General features: G+C 37.8%; 1 protein-coding gene across 2 annotated transcripts; it reads right to left on the bottom strand.

Annotated features, from left to right (window-relative positions):
- Nucleotides 1–4,279: 4,279 nt before the first annotated feature.
- On the bottom strand, nucleotides 4,280–18,947 carry SOX10 (SRY-box transcription factor 10). Of its 2 annotated transcripts, XM_063426431.1 has the most exons (5): nucleotides 18,735–18,947; nucleotides 17,770–17,944; nucleotides 9,880–10,285; nucleotides 8,440–8,693; nucleotides 4,280–7,802 (listed from the first exon to the last, which is right to left on the bottom strand). In XM_063426431.1, the coding sequence occupies exons 3-5, from the start codon at nucleotides 10,266–10,268 to the stop codon at nucleotides 7,126–7,128; spliced, it is 1,320 nt and encodes a 439-aa protein (XP_063282501.1). In that variant the 5' UTR covers nucleotides 10,269–10,285; nucleotides 17,770–17,944; nucleotides 18,735–18,947; the 3' UTR covers nucleotides 4,280–7,125. The 2 variants fall into 2 exon arrangements, with proteins under 2 accessions (XP_063282501.1, XP_063282500.1); XM_063426430.1 differs by lacking the exon at nucleotides 18,735–18,947 and having other exon boundaries at nucleotides 17,770–18,090.
- Nucleotides 18,948–19,321: the final 374 nt, after the last annotated feature.

Below are 19,321 nucleotides of genomic sequence, written 5' to 3' on the forward strand. Positions count from 1 at the left end.
TATCTGACGATAACTATCTTTAGTAGGGGGGTGACTCTGGCAAAGTGATGGGGGCTAAGTGTGAGTGCTTTAGGGGCCTTAGTTGGAGAGGTTTGGGTTAGGTGAGTGTGATAGAGCTAGAGAGTGAGTATTACAGGATGTGGGGGGTTAGTGTGGCAGGGTGAGAGATGGCAAGTGTGACAGGATGAGGAGTTAAGTGTGACAGGTTGTGTGGCATGGTGAGGTTTGGTGAGTGTGACAGGGGGGCGCTTATTGCAAGAGCTCCAGGCTCAGAGAGAGTCCTGCTGAGCCCCAGTCTAAGACCCGAGCCTACATGACAGCCTAGGCCACCTAATGAGTAATCCAGCTCTGGGACTGGACATGTCTCCCCACTGTCCACTCCGAGAGCTACTTGCCTTATATTCCTTCCTTGGCAACACACATTCCACTGCTGCAAGACTTCATCATCACAAAGAGAAAAAAGCAACAGCAACAAAAAACAACGCAATAAGACTACTAATACTTGAAAGGGAAGTGAGAGTAGGCCCACTAGCTGTAAGCTTTTAAAACTTCCAATAATAGGTGATCTTACACATTGACTTACTAGCATAGTCCAGTGGTCATAGACTCTCCCCAGTTGATCGAGGGGTACTCTAAATGGCAAAGTTAAGGTAAAAGTAGCTGATATAGAATTCTTCCAATTCAACTGTAGTCACAATTTAGATCTTTTAGCTTAAATATTGTAATTTGGATTTCAATTCATTACAATGCGAAGTGAATCAACATATTTGCGTGTTGTCCTAGGCGTCTTTATTAAAGCCTTAAAACCCAATGTAAGTGTAAGTGTAAGTTCATTATTGGTTTAAACCCATTAACTTTAAAGTTGGCCCTTTCAGTGACAGAAAGTTAAAAAGTCAAGGGAACTAGAAAAAACATTACCATAAAGTTCATAAACTCTCTAGATTTATCATCTTTAATGCCACATTTCACAGTGTAAGGGAAAGTGTAGATTTTTCTGTATTGCCGTGCACGTCCCCTATACGCCCTTGAAACTCTCATCCAACAATACAACAGTTATTCACTTAAAGCTGCTCTGGTACAAAACATACAGTAAACTTTGTCTACTCTGCTTCTGTACAGCTCTCCAAAATGTGTCAACATTTTGTGTATAAATAGCTTTTTTATATTCCCGAGAACTCTAGTTTTCATGAAGTACTTTAGGAAAAAGTAGGGTCTCTATTTCCACATGTGTAGCAGTCAAGTTGATGAAACTTGACAATGGGTGGGGTTTATGCAAGGTTCACATTTCAGATGCTAATCAAATTTACCCACAAAATGAATGACAGGAAACATCATGGGCAGAGGAGAACAAAATGGCTGCTCCCTGAAATTAAGCTCAAGGAAGACAAGATAAATAAAAATCAAGGTATTTGGCAACATAAGAGTATCATCATTCGGATACATGGGGCATAAGGAAAGGAAAACCAAAAACATTTGCAATTTACTGTGAATTCCCAACAATTCTCACTTTAGTAAACAAACCTGTATAGGAAAGCTCTTGACCTGAATTTCTGATTAGCAAGGCTGTTTGCAAACATAGTTTATTTTAAAATGCAGCATGCAGGGTTTCTTCACACACCCAAACATTTTTATGTTGAAGACTGCTTTGTGTCTACTGTTCAATAGTAAAACTCAATGTATTTGCTGCAAAGCTTGCAGAAAATGGGAGAGCAAGGGCAACGATAAAAACATGAAAATGGCACAAAAAAATAAATGGGCTACAAAATGATTCAAGTTGAGTTTTTAACCACATTTCACACTTTTTTTTTTTTAATGGCATTCTCCTTGACATAATGAACATTATATATAATTAACATGGTGATTTTTATTTCACTTTTGCTTACCATGGATCTAATAAAACTGTAACAGTTATTCAACGAGTACACAATTGTTAAGTATTGATGAAGACATGTTAGTGTTTTCAGGGCAAAATATGTCAGATTGAGAAGCTATCCCAATATGGCTGTTTTGGCATAACATTTTAAATTCCTTGTCTTTCCCTAGTTTAGTGATTAACTCTGTTTATGATGAGCTATTTGGTAATTAAAATCTGAAGAGTTTCCTGGTTAAGTTGTTTATTAATCAGATATAAAAACCACCATTAACACTGATGAAAATGCCAGCAATTTCTGTGGTGTTTTCACGAGAGAAGCATTGGAATGCCTGGTATAGTGTTCTAAAGGTTTGCTACATACAGCTATTTCATGTCAATAGAAACAAACACCTGATGCTTTACATTTGCTTCAACAACCACTACATGTTAGGGTCACATTTAAAGGTATTTGTTGCAGTTTGCTAGCTTTACCTCATGTGGTGCCATTTTGCCTTCTGATCAGTTGATGACAGGAAGTTGAATACGTTGAAAGGAACGATTATTATTAAGACGTTTTAGTTTCCGTATCAGTTATTTAAGCAGGAACGTACTTACAATATCACAGGATCTCTTGTTCTAGAACTTAACCTGTTAGGCGGCCAAGGATTAAACGTGGATAGCTTGACAGTATGCTGCTCAAACCATTAGAAGAAAAATTATTAAATTAAAATATTTCAAACTGTCTTTTGAACATTACATGAAATTAACAGGGATATTATTTAGAGAACATGCCACTTGAGGGAACAAGGATTTGACTGATCACCCTGTTGGTAGACGTAAGGTTAACAATGGCTAAGGAGGGTTAATTAGCTAATCAGGCCAGCGTCCCAAAGCAGAATCTCTTAATCACATTGGGGATGTGAAATTTCATCCGTGCAGACGCGGCTTTGTGTGCAAATCTGCAGGAGCAGTTCTGGCTTTTCCGGGGTCAGATTCTCAAGAGCTCCTTTAAATAGGGCCTTTGTTTCCTTGGCTGTATGATACGATCATGAGGAACCAGAGACTGTTGGTTTGATTCTAGGGAGGGGCTGTAATAAGGAGGAACAACAGACGCCATATTTAACTAGTTGAAATTCTTCTCTGTTTATTGCGCTTTTCTTAGTTCTGGGTAAGCTACTCTCAGCCAATTTTCCCAGTCTGCCTCTCATTGCATACCTATGAATGACCTATCCTGTCACTTTTTGTCCCCTGTGGCTCAAAACAAATGTTCATTCAGGTCTATGGAAAACATAAATAAGCACATATACTATATGTCAAAGAATATCATAATCTTACCATGTTCTATGTACGCAGCTCACAATTTCTGCCTTCAGCCATTTTTTGCATGTGTTGAGATGTCAAGGCATGCAATGATTATTTTATAGAACCAGGTGAGCCCTATGGTTAAAAATACTGGTCTCTCATTAAGTTTCTATATCCCCGAGTGATGATGCCCTTATATCAAATGCTAGAAAAACACAAGAGTGCTATTGTTAACTGCTGGTGAGATAACTCAGTTGATAACGTTTCCAGGTGCAATATTTTACAGTCAAAGGTTTTCCCAGCCGTTCATACTTCTGAGATCAATAGAATTAGTACCGTTAAGTTAATTAATAGTAACATTGAGACAACAAAAAATAGATGTGTCTTTTCTGGTTAAATGAATTTCTTATTATTATTAACAGTAGGATAAAACCTATTGCTTTCGATTATATTCTAAAGCACTATATGTTCATATCACATATGTTTATGGCATGTTCTGGAACATGGATTGTAAAGTAGATTTCCACCTCTTTCAGCCTTCAAAAATCTGGCTTTTCTTCATGAAAAATGATGCATCGCCCACTATATAATGTTGTAGACTTACATGACAGCATTCGAAAACAATCTTCTGAATGAGTTCTTCTGAATGGTAGCCCTACTACATGTCCGGTGCTTCCTATTAATGTATTGTTAGATTTCTAAATGTTTCTGGGGGTTTTGTTTTTGTCCACCTCCCATACAAATGTCCATATTTCAACTAACATTGTGATCTGTATGTCCTAACCTTGGAGACTGTATTGATGAAGCCCGTTGTTTTTGTCATTTCTTTACACCCTTCACCTCTTTGCTGTGGAGTCATGTCACCATTTGTAACCATGTTTATTAATACTTTTAGACACCACTTGTACATCATCCCAAAAAAAAACAGATAGGCCTTCTCTCTTAAAGGTAGTGGCGTTGGAAGTGGAAGGTACTTACGTTAAAGAAGCATGTTTCCATTGCAGATCCCTATTGTAACAAAAGGAAATAAAATGCATTGAAAAAAAATAAGATTATAAAAATCAGTTACTCCAGGAGTTTAATTTTTTTATTTTTATTTTAATATATATTTGTATAGGTTTTATGCACAAGTAAAGGAATTACAAATCAAAAGAAACTAAGTAAGATAACATGATATATACATAAATAACAAAGATGCAGTTACATATAATAAGAAAGAAAAGACAAACAAAAAGTATTGTATTGTAACTGAATGAAGACTGATGGAGGAAGGGACAATTTTTATTATACACTGGGGTTAATCCGGGGATAGGACAAAAGTATATAAGAGTTTACCCCAAATGGGTTAAGTAATTTCTGTCCCTCTTCATATCAAAACCTGAAATTAAAAAAAATGGTTAAAACCAAATTCTACAGAGACATTGTTTGGTTTTAAATACACCTGTCTCACCACGTCTGTCTGAAACAAAAATATATATATATATATATTTTTATATTTACATATTGTCTTAACTGTTTCCATTTTTTCATCCTGATAGCCATACTTCAGAGTAGCCATAATTCCTATTTCTAGAAATATTGGTGTGCACATTATTTTAAGTCGCTTAAAGTGGCCACCCTTGAGAATTTACAAATGTGCACTTTGTCAAGCTGTCAATGCCACCCATACAGCCAGATGCATTCCTGATAATGCAATAATTTGGGACTTGGAGTATCTGACTGCATTAATCTTCTTAAAGGAGATCTGCAAACAATATTTGAAGCAGATGTTTTGACCCATGGTCTTCAAACTTCTCTACAAGACCTACAGGCCACGAATCGAGAGCAGGTGTCTCAATTAGAATGAGTTGTTGATGACCTTGCCTGTGCTGAAGTAGATATATCCCAAAATTCTGACCAGTTGGTGAATCCTAAGGACAAGTTTGAAGAATGGACAATTGACAATGAAGACAATGCAGGTGACTGGTATATCAGAATTATAAGTAAATATATAAGCCAATGGGGAAAAATGAATTGGCTCTGCCAGTGTCACAGATGTACAATGTCTGCATTTATTATACATCCATTATGCTCTACACAAGCAGGATGTGTAAATATGCTTTACTTACATCTAGTCAAAATCTAAGTATATTTCCATTTAATCAGATTCTTTCCAATTGTCAGTCGTTTTGTTTTTCTGGATCATTTTTTTTAATTTCTCAGAGCTTCCGTGACCAATATTTTTATGGCAAAAAAATAGGCTTTAAACAGTTCATTGGCAGCATAAATTTGCCTGTATTGAACATGTTAGTGTATATGTGTGCGTGTGCGTGTGTTTGTATGCTATTGCATTCAGAAAATTGAATGGAACTAAAATATATGTGAACGTATCTATATTCTGCAGGATGCCTTCAAATATTAATGATACTATCTGCAAATCAGGTATGACTACTCTGTGTGCTTTCTGAATAAACTCCCTTGGTCGTCAATGATGACTGTTTTTTTTTTTTAACTTTTTTTTTACTAGTGAAAACACAATCTTGCTTGTCACATCCATGTGGCGATATGTCAGAAACCTTAGAAAACCCTAGTGTCCATATCAGTTTCACATTAGGCAGAAGTTTAAGTCTGTGTAGATGGTTAACCATTAAGAGTCAATTTGGGGATTTTCTAGCCATATATGCGTATAAAGAGCAACTGTGGAACAGCCATTAGTAACATTATCTTGGTTTCTATAGTGACTGGTTCACTTTTTAAACTGTGCCCTACATCAGCACTTCATAAATAACTACCAATGAAGTTGTCTTGATAGAGCCAAGGTTCTCTAAGCTTCTAGTTATTCTATATCTGATCACCATAGATCCTGTTTAGTTGGTGCAAAGATTAAAGAACCTTTGTTAGCACAATCCTCCTGATTTTTCTGTCTCCCTTAGGACATATCTTCTATAATTCATAAGGGCGTCACAATATGTAAATGAATACACAAGAAGTGGACTGCCTACTTATTGTTTGTTAAACCTGACCATGTGTGTTTTCATAGCAGAATATTTATAAAAAACATGTGGTTGTCACTTCAGAATAAAGGACAACACATTACCACGATGTCGACGTAAAAAAAATCGCCAGTTTGCTCTTTTCAAGAGACGTACATGCACATCACACAGTACTGTGGATGAATATGCAGGCCAATTGTTGGCTACCTTAGTGCACCCAACAGTCATTCTTTAGACATTGATGCCATATTGCTCTCATCAGCATAACAGATGGAGTACATGTTGATGTTGCTACTACTGGAATAACCATTTGATCTCCTCCCTCCACTTGTTCTGGTTGCTTAGGATTATTTAGATGCAGAGCTGTTTAATCAGCTTCTAAGGTGAACGAATGCAATTGAAAACCATGAACTGCATCATACTTTCCTTCATTAGCTATAATGCACTTTACTACGTTGTGGACAAGTGAGCAGGAGGAATTAATTTTCTGTGAATTCCAAAAGATGTTAAGTTGATTAGTGATGTTTGGACTATCCCTTATATCAAAAAGGTTAGCAGTTCATTTGAACTGGATAAGAATGTCAAGCTGCTGTGAGTGACTGAAGTGCCCATGCCTTCAGCAGTCCATGACTGTAAGTCTTAAAACCTCCACTGTCTTCATGGCACCTATGGTCAAAGCCACTACCAGAACAGATGTTGCAGCTACTCTCTAATATGGAAGACACTAGTCCATTATCTGTGTATAACATGAATTCCCTTCCCCCATCCCTGCATTGCCCAGCTATCCTACCCCCACCATTTTTACACTGGAGTTCTTTTCAGAGAAAATGGCCCATGTATCCCGGTCACCATCTTTCCTAGGGGCCCGTAGAAACTGACTACAGTTTCCTGGTGCTCCTGAAATCCGGATTCTTCCTGGGATTTGAGCTGTGGGAGGACCCCGTCGGAGCACGTTGTTCTCCGAGAGATGCCCCTCCTTTGCCTCTTCCTCTGTATTCTTCATGGTCTTGATAAAGTAGTGTAGACAGGCTGTTCCCAATGCGTGGGACTATGTGACTGAGCCACGCTAGGAGGCTCAGAGATGGCTGTATAAAGAGGACGCTGTGGAGGACCCATGTAGGAGAAGGCTGAATATAGACTGGAGGCTTGGCTTGAATGGCTGTAATAAGAACTTGTAGGTTGGTGATCTGAGTAGTCAAATTGAGGCCTTGAGATTGAAGGGAAGGAGGAACCATAGTGTGGCAACCCCAGTGAAGTGTAGGTCAGCTGAGATGTCGATGGCTGCTCTGTATAGTGGTTTGTACTTGAGCTTTCTGTCTTCACTTGAGCTTTGGAGTCTGCCACAGATGGAGGGTGTTGCTTTGCTAGAGCCCAGGCAGAGGGACCAGCAGCCAGAGCTCCGGTGAGACTGTAACTGGAGGTGTACCCCCCAATATGACTTGGGTGACCAGCATGGCCATTTGGTGGGAGATACTGGTCAAACTCATTGACGTCAAAGGTTTCCATGTTGGACATGACATCATGACTGATTTCTCCTATATCCACATTGCCAAAATCAATATGAGGTTTGCCTCCTTCTCCCAGGGAACGAGAACCATCTCTCTTGCTATCAGATTTTCCTGCCTGTAGCTCTGTCTTAGGTGTAGTTGGTGGAGTAGGTGGACCATGACTTTGGCCTAGAATGGAAAGATTTCTTTGCATTAACATACGCAAACGATGTGCAGCATTTCAAATCAAAGTAATGTGCATATTACGAAAAATACTGGAGCCAATTAAAACATCTAGCCTGTGTAATCTGATAAATCACAGAACAAAGTGCAAGTAATAACATTGCTTTTATACAAATTTAAACTCCCTTATCATGAAACATCCTTTCCCTGAGATCAAGGCTGACTTGCATTTATATACATGATTACAATAATCACAAATTAATTAAATCTAAACATGCAGATTAAACTGATATAGCATTGCTTTAGTAATGTCACTGCTATATTAAGACATAATAGGCAATTATACTTGAAGGGACACTCCATGCACTATAACCACTTCAGCTCTTTGATTTAGTGCCTAGAGTTTCCTGACGCTGTCCCTCAATTCAGTCTTAAGCCGTTTTTAATGGTTTAACACTGATTGAGGGTCCCCCAATACTGCATGGCCGGATGGTGGGGATTGCAGTCAATATAACCACTTCAATAAGATGAAGTGGTTGTAGTACTTTGAGTATCCCTTTAAATACATTTTTATTTTCTGCTGTGTAACATAGTATCAATATGAAGCTACAAATGGCATTTACACCATGCTGTTTATGCATACCTGTGGAATGTTCAGAGTTTCCATCAGACATAGGAGAACCATGTCTATGATCAAGGTGAGAGTTCTTGTAGTGTGCCTGAATGGAAGCAGCACCTCCCTCTGTCTCGGAGGACCCATCTCCCTCTCCAGGTGTAGGCTTCCCATTCTTTCTTCTACGAGGCTGATACTTATAATCTGGATGGTCCTTCTTGTGCTGCATTCGTAGCCTTTCAGCCTCCTCTATAAAGGGTCTCTTGTCATTCTCATTCAGCAATCTGTGGACAAGAAAGCTTGTTTAAAAAAAAAAGCAAAAAAAAACCGAATGACTGCAAATAAGTTGGTTTAAATTAATATATGAAAGCTGACAAGGATGTCAGTGTAGAAAGAGATCCATGTCAAACACTTTGACATTACTGTCCAAATGCATCTGCGTCCATTGGATCAGGGTGGTCATTTAGAACACCTATCCAACAATACTACATTTAGGCCGTAGTGTCTTGACCTGATAAAGGATTATGCTACATATGGGTTTCTTTATATAGGGCTGTCTTTTGAAAACCATGAAAAATTTTATTTGTGCTTGTAACATCCATTTATTATGTCCATTACCTCAATCCTGCTTTTCAGCCTGCAGGGAAACATGTTTCTCTGCAAGGGCTTCTTTTTGTTCTTGTGTATCACTGCATGGGGTCTGCAAATAGCAGCCCTCACCTACTTCACACTGTGCAGCAATATGTGGAGGTCAAACTTCATGACTTAGGGACATAGAGCACACAGCAAGGGTTATAAGCAGAATGCAATGGTGACCTGCAATGCCTTTTGTTGTAGCTACTATGTAAAGTTACTTAACATATTTTTTTTTCTATTTTATTATTGCACCTAATGTAATTGAGAATAGAGGTTTTTCCTGCCTGTAAGATATTTTAGACAGACTATAATAAACAGTTTAGCACACCAATAAATATTTTTAAGTTAATAAATAAATGAAAAAATAGAATTCTGTAGATCTACATAATTTTAATTTTCACGCATTTCTAAACAGGAATCTATCTATCTACATTTAAGTGTTACTATGTCCAATATGTCAGATATTAAGATATGTTATTAATGGAAATAAGTAACGAAAGGATTATTAAGACTTTACACTTTTCACTTTGAATTTCTGACAGTTCATTCTTCGTTGCAGGGGTTATGCAACCTTTTTCAACTCCAGATTATGTGGACTATGTCTCCCGTGATTGAGTCCACAACATCTGGAGTGCCAAAGATTGCCTACTCCTGGTTTATTGAATATCCCTGTTAGTATTTTTTTTTTGTGGACCCAGGACTTACTTGAAAACGAAAGAAATCTCAATGTATCCTTTCTGATAAAATATTTTATAAATAAATATATACAAGTTTGAACCTTCTTGCACATTAATAAAATACTCTGTTAAGCAAGAGTTTAAGTAGGCTCTTTACCTCCATAACTTGCCCAGAGTCTTGCTGAGTTCTGCATTATGTAAATGTGGATACTGATCCGCAAGTTTCCTTCGAGCAGCTTGTGCCCATACCATAAATGCATTCATAGGCCGTTTTACATGTGGTTTGGACTTATTGCCACCATTGACCCTCACGGGCATAGGCACTAATGTCCAGTCGTAGCCACTGAGGACCTGAGAAACTGCCTCTCTGATGCAAACAGGGAACCTCTCATCTTCAGAATCTTGCTCCTTTTTCACTTTTCCATCTTCATCATCATCATCTGGACTGGAGTGGGCATGGGGTGGCATGGGATCAGGAGTAAGGGAGGGGTCCTCTGACCCAACAGGGCTCATTTCCACTTCAGACAGGCTCTGATCGTCACTCATGTTTGAAGAATCTAGAACTGAAATGTAACAATTTATTTATTTATTTTTATTAATTCAGGTTGATTTGTTTCCCATGCTAATTTAAATAGACTTAAATATGCACTATTATCATTTAATCTAATTTGGAGTCCTCTGGCACTGTCCCTGTATTCAGTTCTCATCCAGTTTTGAACAGTTTAACACTAATTAATGGACCCAGGCCACCTACAGGGATATTGGAGGTTTTACTAAGGAAAATATTGTATACTTCCTTATAGACAAATAAACTCATACCAGCAATGGGTACTTTGATAGGATGAAAGAGATTAGCTGACCCTCACAGCTGTCCATTGCTGCTCAGGTAATGCTTCCTCATTAGCCCAAGCAGCACAGAGCTGAAGGCTGTAAGGGACTAGCAAAAAGGTAAAATAGTTTAAACACTGAATGAAAGGGCAGGGCCAGACAAACACTATAATCACTTGAATGATATGAAGCAGTTACAGTACCTACAGTGTCCCTTTATATGTCAGAATATGTTTGTTTTGTTTTGTGAACAGCAGAAGATTCCATTAACTCTAATCAGTGGGACAGGAAAGCAAGTCTAACTTGGCATGAAGCATTAGGCATGAAAATGAGTTACCAAGAACAAAAAACTTGTTTCAGCATCAATGTTTACAAAATAAACCAGAGTAATTATATGTAAAACAAAAACAAAAAAAAAATGAATTTAAGCAAACACAAAACTATGCACTTCCTGTTAATATACTGTGTGTATTAAATATTTATGCTGTGAAACCTGGTGTAATAACCGTCCCTCTACATTACATATAAACCCAGCGCTGTCTGAGCCTGTCCTGATAACATGCAGCCTGGAGCTCACCGTACATTACATATAAACTCAGCGCTGTCTGAGTCTGTCCTGATAATCTGCAGCCAGGAGCTCACCGTACATTACATATAAACCCAGCGCTGTCTGAGCCTGTCCTGATAACATGCAGCCTGGAACTCACCGTACATTACATATAAACTCAGCGCTGTCTGAGTCTGTCCTGATAATCTGCAGCCAGGAGCTCACCGTACATTACATATAAACTCAGCGCTGTCTGAGTCTGTCCTAACAATCTGCAGCCAGGAGCTCACCGTACATTACATATAAACTCAGCGCTGTCTGAGCCTGTCCTAATAATCTGCAGCCAGGAGCTCACCCTACATTACATATAAACACAGCACTGTCTGAGCCGGTCCTAATAATCTGCATCCAGGAGGTAATTTGAAATTAAACGTATTTAAAAGGCAGGTACTGCTTGAGCTCTGTTTCCATAATATGGAATATGGAGCTCAGTATCCATAAGATAACCAATGGCGTACCTACCACGGTGCAGGGGTCGCAGCTGCGACCGGCCCCTCACTGCAGGGGGCCTGGCCGTAGCCATGACCCCTGCAACTGTAGGCCACCTGGATACCTTCTGGGCCGGTGCACAGCCGCACCAGCCCAGGTCCGCGGGTGTCTGGCAGGAGGGGAGAGCTGTGCTGCTCCCCTCCTGCCTGTGTGTAGCATGGCCGAGCAGTTTGTCAGGAAGTGCTCACTAAGAGAGTACTTCCTGTCAAACCGGGATGCCGCCCCCATGTTCCCCCTGTCATGAGGGGGCCCAAGAGGTGGTCTACTGGCCACCTAATGGACCCCCCAGCAGGTGGCTGTGTTCCAGCAGAGATGGCGTGGGAGCTGTGTTCTCCCTGCTCTGCTCCCTTGCACGCCGTTTGCTGATGCCGGGAGCTGGAATATGACATCATATTCCGGCTCCCGGCATCAGTAGACAGCCTGCGCGGTGCGAGGGAGCAGAGTAAGGAGAACACAGCTGCCTCGCCGCCTCTGCTGGGAACACAGTCGCCTGCCTCACTGAAGCCCCACTGGATCCCAGTGACAGATCCACGCCAGCTCTCCAGTTAAGGAGACTGGGTGGACATTTTTTAATTTAAAAAGCATGAATAAATTGTGTGTGTCTGTGAGTGTATGTGTGTGTGTCTGTGTTTGTGAGTGTATGTGTGTCTGTCTGAGAGTCTGAGTGTATGTGTGTGTGTCTGAATGTGTGTGTGTGTGTGTGTCTGAGTGTGTGTCTGTGAGTTTGTGTCTGTGAGTGTGTGTGTGTATATATGCCTGTGAGTGTGTATAAGTGTGTGTGTGTCTGTTAGTGCATGTGTGTGTCTGTATATCTGTATGTGTATGTGTCTCTACATGTCTGTGTGTGTGTATCTATGTGTGTCTGTATGTATGTATGTCTGTATGTATGGGTCTATGTGTGTATGTGTGTGTCTGTCTGTATGTGTGTGTCTACATGTATGTGTCTGTGTGTGTCTGCATGTATATCTGTTTGTCTGCATGTGTGGGGGGCCGGGACATGTAGGGAGACGGGGACCTGTGTGGGGGGGTGGGGACATATGGGTGGGAGGTAGATGTATGTGGGGGCCTCATGGCTATTTTTGCACCGGGGCTCTGTGGTTCCTAGTTACGCCTCTGGGGAAGTGGGGATAACACTCATGGTACACAAAATCACCAGTGTCCAGACTGGTTAGGGTTAAACTCTGTAAATCTGTCATCTTCAAAGTGACATTACAGAAACTAACCCTGCACTTTAATAATTAGCAACATTATACATGACAGCATTATAATAACACTCAGCAGTCAGTATTTTGACATAAATATTTTTAGTGTGAATGTATTCTACAAAGGGAGAACAGCACACACATGTAGGTTACCAGCTGCATAAAACATTAAGCCAACTCATTTTATATTTGTTTTATATATCAACCTGGTCATTCCTGTGATTTAGTAATTCAGCAAAACAGAACCAACCAAATTTTTTCCGAATAGTGAATCAAAGGAAAATTATTGAGGGGATTGTTCAGCTGTGCGAATTTTAAGATATGTCTGTTTGTTTTCTATTCAATGCAATTGGAAATACATTTTAGAAACTGTTAAATAGTAACATAAAATATTATATTTTTACATTTTATTATCATTAATCATTTTTTATTTATAAAGCTTCATCATATTCCTTAGAGCTGTTCGATGGGCTAAGCTTACCCTTTACTCAAATAATATAGGCACTATATGATTATAATATTAACTATTTAATATTACCTAATTTAATGAAGAAAAAAAGCTCAAATATTTGCTTTCCATCATTTAGTTTGTAGCTGTCTATTTTTAACTTTTTTGGAGCATAAAAATAATTCTGCATACAAGGATTACTTTGCCGAAGAATATAAATGCATATTTTGCACAATGCACAGTTCTTTGTTTGGCTTTTATTCAGTTTATGCAGTCTTTTTCATTGCAGACACCTTTAATGGCTGTACTTATTGTAAACACATTCCTAGGTCATGTCAGACTAATTAATTAATTAATTACTATGAATTAAAAATAAGAAAAGTGTTTGAAAAAAGTTACTGTGCAGCCTAGCCATTTGGTGATAGCATGTTCGATTTTTGCCTAACTTTACATAGTTATAAATTTCAATGCTTAACTTTGTATAGCTTTTTTGCCCTAGTTGTATGCTAATATTGTTCAATTATCATTTTTAAATAAATCTAAACAAATTTCCACAACAATATAGTATATCCAAGAACCATTTATTAGAGTCACTGGATGACAATCACAGTCAATACCTGTATTGTATGTTTACATTAAGACCTTTCTTTCTAACAGGTAAAATATTTCCATTTAATATTTCTCAATTTAATAGCAAATAAATGTTTTGGGGCGTTTTCAAACGATTTCTTGTAACTACTTAGGCACCAGTGACATTCTATCACAATATCACAATCTGGTCCACATAGACACTATATCGACCTGAAATGTCCAACTTATTTAGCATCAGCAGCTCAATAGAGTCCAGCTGGGACTAGCTGAATCGGTTATTACAAGTCAGCAGACAGCCATTGGTCCATAAGGGGTTAATATTATGACAGTAGCCGAAAATATGTGGCCTGTTTAGAAAGATGAATCTCAAACAACTCTGCACTGCTAATGCCAATATAAACTTTAACAAAGGTGAATCACAAAAAGGATATATCGACGTTACATTCTAATGGAAAACACCGATAGCGTAGAACATTCTTCATAGCATTAACTATAAGCCTTAATCTGCTTAATTAATGCATTCCATCCGAATTATTATTATCTAATTATTAGACAGTAAAATTAAGATACAGCCACATGTTCAAATTATACCTATTATATCACTTAACTAAATATACAAACTACCGGTATATATAATAATTCAGTACAAGGTTGTACTATGGAAAAGTCAGTTCAATATATTTTTCATATTAAGAGTTGAAGTCAATATTTTAATTACCAAGGAGGAACAAACTAACAAGGTTATTCGTTTAAATGAAAATTGTCAGAAATTCAAAGTGGATTCAAACTGATTGTCAAATTTAGAGCCAAATTCAACTTTTATTTGCGCTTAACATTTGAAATTCACATAAAAATTCACTTTGAATTCCTGTCAATTCTCTCTTTAGTGAATGAATTACCCTGTAAATATTGCATTTACTGCTTTGCAGACAATATTGTTTAATATCATCGTACGTTAGCTAAAACCCCTAAACGCTTTTCTCCAGTTTATGATGGAAAGTAGTTGTCTATTCATTATACATTTATACATTTTACATGCAACATGTTGCCTGCCCCTTTTGTTCACCATAGGAACAGCCCATAAACAGTGCTTTCAAGGTAATAAAACTCAATTTAGACAATTTAGAGTCACAAAATCCAGAAAATATTTCTTTATTTTCTTTCACATCCTATTTTATCAGTTGTCAAGTAAATCATTACAATTAATTTGCTAAAAAGAGTTATAAGTTAAGAAAAGCAAATCAAAGACAATAAGTGATTTCCATAATGGCAATACTTTCAACAACAATCAGTGTAATAGCGATACAAATAAACATCTGTGTTTTAGAGCATTGTGAATTATCTATAGATTGCCTGAATTATTAATGGAAACGCATTAGCATATATGTTGTAGGACCCTGTCCTGTACACAATGTCGATGTGATTTGTGCAATTATTTCCTTAATGAAAGTGTAATAATGCACAGGTTCCATCTCTGATGTAGCTGCTGCTCAGGACTGTAGCCCCTAGTAATCTCCGAAAGCACTGGAACATGCACGTCCCATTGCTACCCAGTACAGTCTTCCCTATAACCTAGACAACCCAAACTAAACATTAATCCCTAGAACACACAACACTAAGTATTAAGCCCCTACACTATCACTAAACATTAACCCTTACTCTGCACTATAGGTACGCATTAACCCCTACACTACACTGTAGCTAAATATTAACCCTAACACGATCATTAAATATTCACTTTTACACTCCACTCACACTAAACACTTAACTCTACCATAAAGGATTTCTCCAACCCACTGTAGTGGTTATGGTGGTAGGAGTACCCTGCACCATTCCCCCTGAATTGGGCAAACTGTTTTACTATGGTTAGCCCTGTTACCTGGGTCCCTGGTGGGCACTGCATCTCAACTAAGGAATGAGTGTGTGGACATAGATATATGCACAGAATTCCCATTAGCCAGCTTGGAAGTGGAGTTACTCAACAAAGGGGTTAAACGTTTCATAGCAAAAAGCTGCACGTACTGACTTTAGATACCACAACCACTTTAAAACACTGAAGTGACTGAACTGATCATGGCGTTTGGAGTAATCCTTTAACACTTTTAACCACATCTAAAATATAATTCCATATAAAACATACATAACAGTGAACCACATACTATTTGAAAATAATTCTGTCTCAGGGTTCTAGAGACATTCATAAAACATATGGATGCAAATCTACTGGTTTATACAAGTCTTCAGAACCCCTTAGTGGCATTATTTTCCCATAATACACAGTTCACCATATCTTCGATATATAACATTAAGATCTATTTATAGGTGTATGTATAGAAGTTGTCAAATGTATATCAATATGAATACGTTGATATACATTTTGGAATATGTGTATTCATGTGTATATGATACAAACAAGAATATAAAAAAAAAAAAAGTAGATATAAGTGAAAAATACATGTGTACATGTATATATATATGTGTGTGTGTGTGTGTGTGTGTACATACCGCTGTACACTTGCATATTGATATGTGTACATACACTTATTCATGCTGTGAATTAGTTCTCTATCTCCCCCTTTATACGCAGTCTCCCTTCACTAACTTGTGTTTTTTTTTTTCTTTTTGTCACTCTCCCATCATTGATTACTTAGGACCCTCTTGCAGAATAAAGTTTTTGTGTTTTTAACTTTTTGCTAGATTAATTATTATTATTATTATTTTATTATTTATATAGCGCCAACAAATTCCGTAGCGCTGTACAATGGGTGGACTAACAGACACATAATTGAGATCAGACCACTGGACGTACAGGAACAGAGGGGGTTGAGGGCTAATATATCTGTCTTGTTGTTTTAGCCCATTTATCACAATCCAGGTTTGAAATACGTATGTCTTTTTGTGAAGAAATGTTTTAGATTTGATAAATAGATGATTTCCTAAAAGATTGCCATTCTGAAGGTCTGTACATGCAATAAAAGGGATATTATAATCTACTGCAATGTTCCATTATTTTGTATATTTATCACGGAATAATATACCTACTCAAAAACCTTTGCAACAAGTATTATGCATAAAAATCCAAGTAAATAGGAATCAAAGAAAGTGCATGGCAAAAAGAACGACAGGAAATTACATAATAAGCAGCCATAATATTAAAGCATTAAAGAATTTTAAGAAAATATAAAAACAGAAAGGCAAGTGGAAGGCAAAAACATTTAGGAAAAACCATTGAATAAAACAAAAAAGTGATAACACCAAGCGCCATAGCTGGGTGAGATTTTGGTTTCAAATAGAATAAAAATTTGTTCCAAAATAAGGGTAAATTAGCAGTCATACAACAGAATCACATAACAAATAAAAGTAAAACATAACAAAAACCAAAAGCTAAGAAATTAAAGGTAAAACAATAGAAATGGAAAATAATATATGAAAAATAGAAGGACGGGAAGGAAATGTAAGAGTATTTATCCGGCATAGAAAGGAGGGTGTATATCAGAACAGTAATTAAGAGAGAACATAGGAAGACAAAATGAACAAAAGAGAGTAAGAAAATAGCGTGTGAGATGTTAGCTGAGAGTGGGATGGAGATATTAAAGGGAATAGAAAAAGCGAAAGATTAAAAAGGAGAGAGACACAAAAATAGGAAGAAAGTGGAAATATTAAATGAGTATAACAAATTATACTGTAAATTTTTGACATACTGAGCGGCAAAAGAAACAAAAAGAAATAATAGTCTAGTTAACAAGTGTACAATGGGGATAAAACTAAAATAGAGAAAAATAGTTGAGAAATAAAATACGCGGATGATTACAAATACATCTTATGACTCGAAGAAAAATTCAGTGAAATAGGAGGCCAGGAAAGTTGGAATGCAGGACGTACCTAGTGAGTCTTGGTGGTAGGAGGTGAGCTGGCTCACTGCTGTGTGTCAGTAATAGTGCCTCTGTTCTCGTATCTGAATGATGCTCTGTTCGCTGCCCTGATCACATCTCCCCATGCCTTTAAGGCGAAGCTTTTCTCAAACAAACTACATCTCATCCACAGCCCTCCTGATTGGCTGTCATAAATAGAGGGGGCGGAAATTAAGAGCGAAACGTACCTATTTCTGCCAACTGAACAAAAACACAAAATCCCAGATTCTCCAAGTTTTTTTTTTTTTAAAGGCCGTTTAAAATCAGTTTGCTGATCCGGCAGCCAAAGGGTTAATCTTCAAAAAACACAACATTGTACATATCTGTTATTTAAAAAGTATTTGTGTCTAAACAGCAAACAAATACATATTATCTGAATTCTTGTACTTCCTTCGTCAGCTAGTTCGCACTCATATTATACAGAAACCTCTCTCTTCAATTTGTGCATGCTCAACTCACCTGAGTTAGTACACTGCATGCTGTGTTACTTCACTATCACTGTGGTTTCTCAACTAATGAATGATTGCTCGCCCAAACAGAAATATAACCCATACACAACACAGCCCATGCTCTCAGCTCCCACTACTAATCCACAGCTTGAGAATTGACCAACACAGCATCTCATTCATTCACTTTTAATCCAGATCTGAATCTGTTATTCATTAATCCTCTGATTTACACTCTGGTATGGCTCAAAAGTCCTGTCATACGCACACTTCCAATAATACGTAACAGTATGCAAAGACACACACCTGTCCACTTAAATCCATTTAAATCTTCACTTTGCGGCATCAATATTATACTATGGCTACCCAGAGAGGCTTTTTAACACATTTATGTTTTTTTAAAACCTGATGTTTAATTTCATAAAATCTTGCATAATCTTGCGCCAACATTATCCTTACTATTTCTGTTTTATCAGCTTAGAGTACTTACCTGCCAATCTCTTTGTTCTCAACCTTGAATCTCTGCACATTATTATTTAACGGACCTATTCCTCCCACATTTTGGTCCCACCTATTTTTGTTACAAGCTAAGTAGATCCGTCTCTCACCACCATTAGCGACTTATAGACGTGCACAAATTTAGTGCATTAACCAAAGAAAAACTAAGTTTTAGGCTAGTTCTAGTTGCCAACAAGCATGCCAGTGGCTCCTGTATTTATTTAAAGACTTGGGCTGAAGTAGGAGCATCCGTCAAAAGCAGCCTTCTCTGTACCCTATCCTTTCACTGTTCTGAGTGCAGGCCACTTGCTAATGCATTTCAACATGGCATTACCAATCTCGTGTGCTGCTTTTGGTTCGTTCTGATTGGACAGAGCTGTATACGCCATGATAGCTGTTACAAAATGATGAGACTATATAGGTATTTTTTGGAAAGAGACGATTGACAGACAAAGCCATGAATACCCTCAGGGTCTCATGTTCTTAACTGAGTAACTGCTGAAACACACTGAGCAATTGTTAGGAGACAAAAAGCCTTGTAACCGGTTACTGTCTTCCCAGGGGAGAAACAATATAAAA

Source organism: Pelobates fuscus, chromosome 7, assembly GCF_036172605.1.
Source record: "Pelobates fuscus isolate aPelFus1 chromosome 7, aPelFus1.pri, whole genome shotgun sequence".
Classification (NCBI taxonomy): domain Eukaryota; kingdom Metazoa; phylum Chordata; class Amphibia; order Anura; family Pelobatidae; genus Pelobates; species Pelobates fuscus.

Excerpts from the sequence above, each read along its gene's own strand:
- SOX10 (XM_063426431.1), bottom strand. The coding sequence starts at position 10,268 with ATGAGTGACGATCAGAGCCTGTCTGAAGTGGAAATGAGCCCTGTTGGG. Across the intron at positions 8,694-9,879 it reads ACTCTGGGCAAGTTATGGAG|ATTGCTGAATGAGAATGACA; the intron begins GTAAAGAGCCTA and ends TCTTGTCCACAG. Across the intron at positions 7,803-8,439 it reads AAACTCTGAACATTCCACAG|GCCAAAGTCATGGTCCACCT; the intron begins GTATGCATAAAC and ends TTTCCATTCTAG.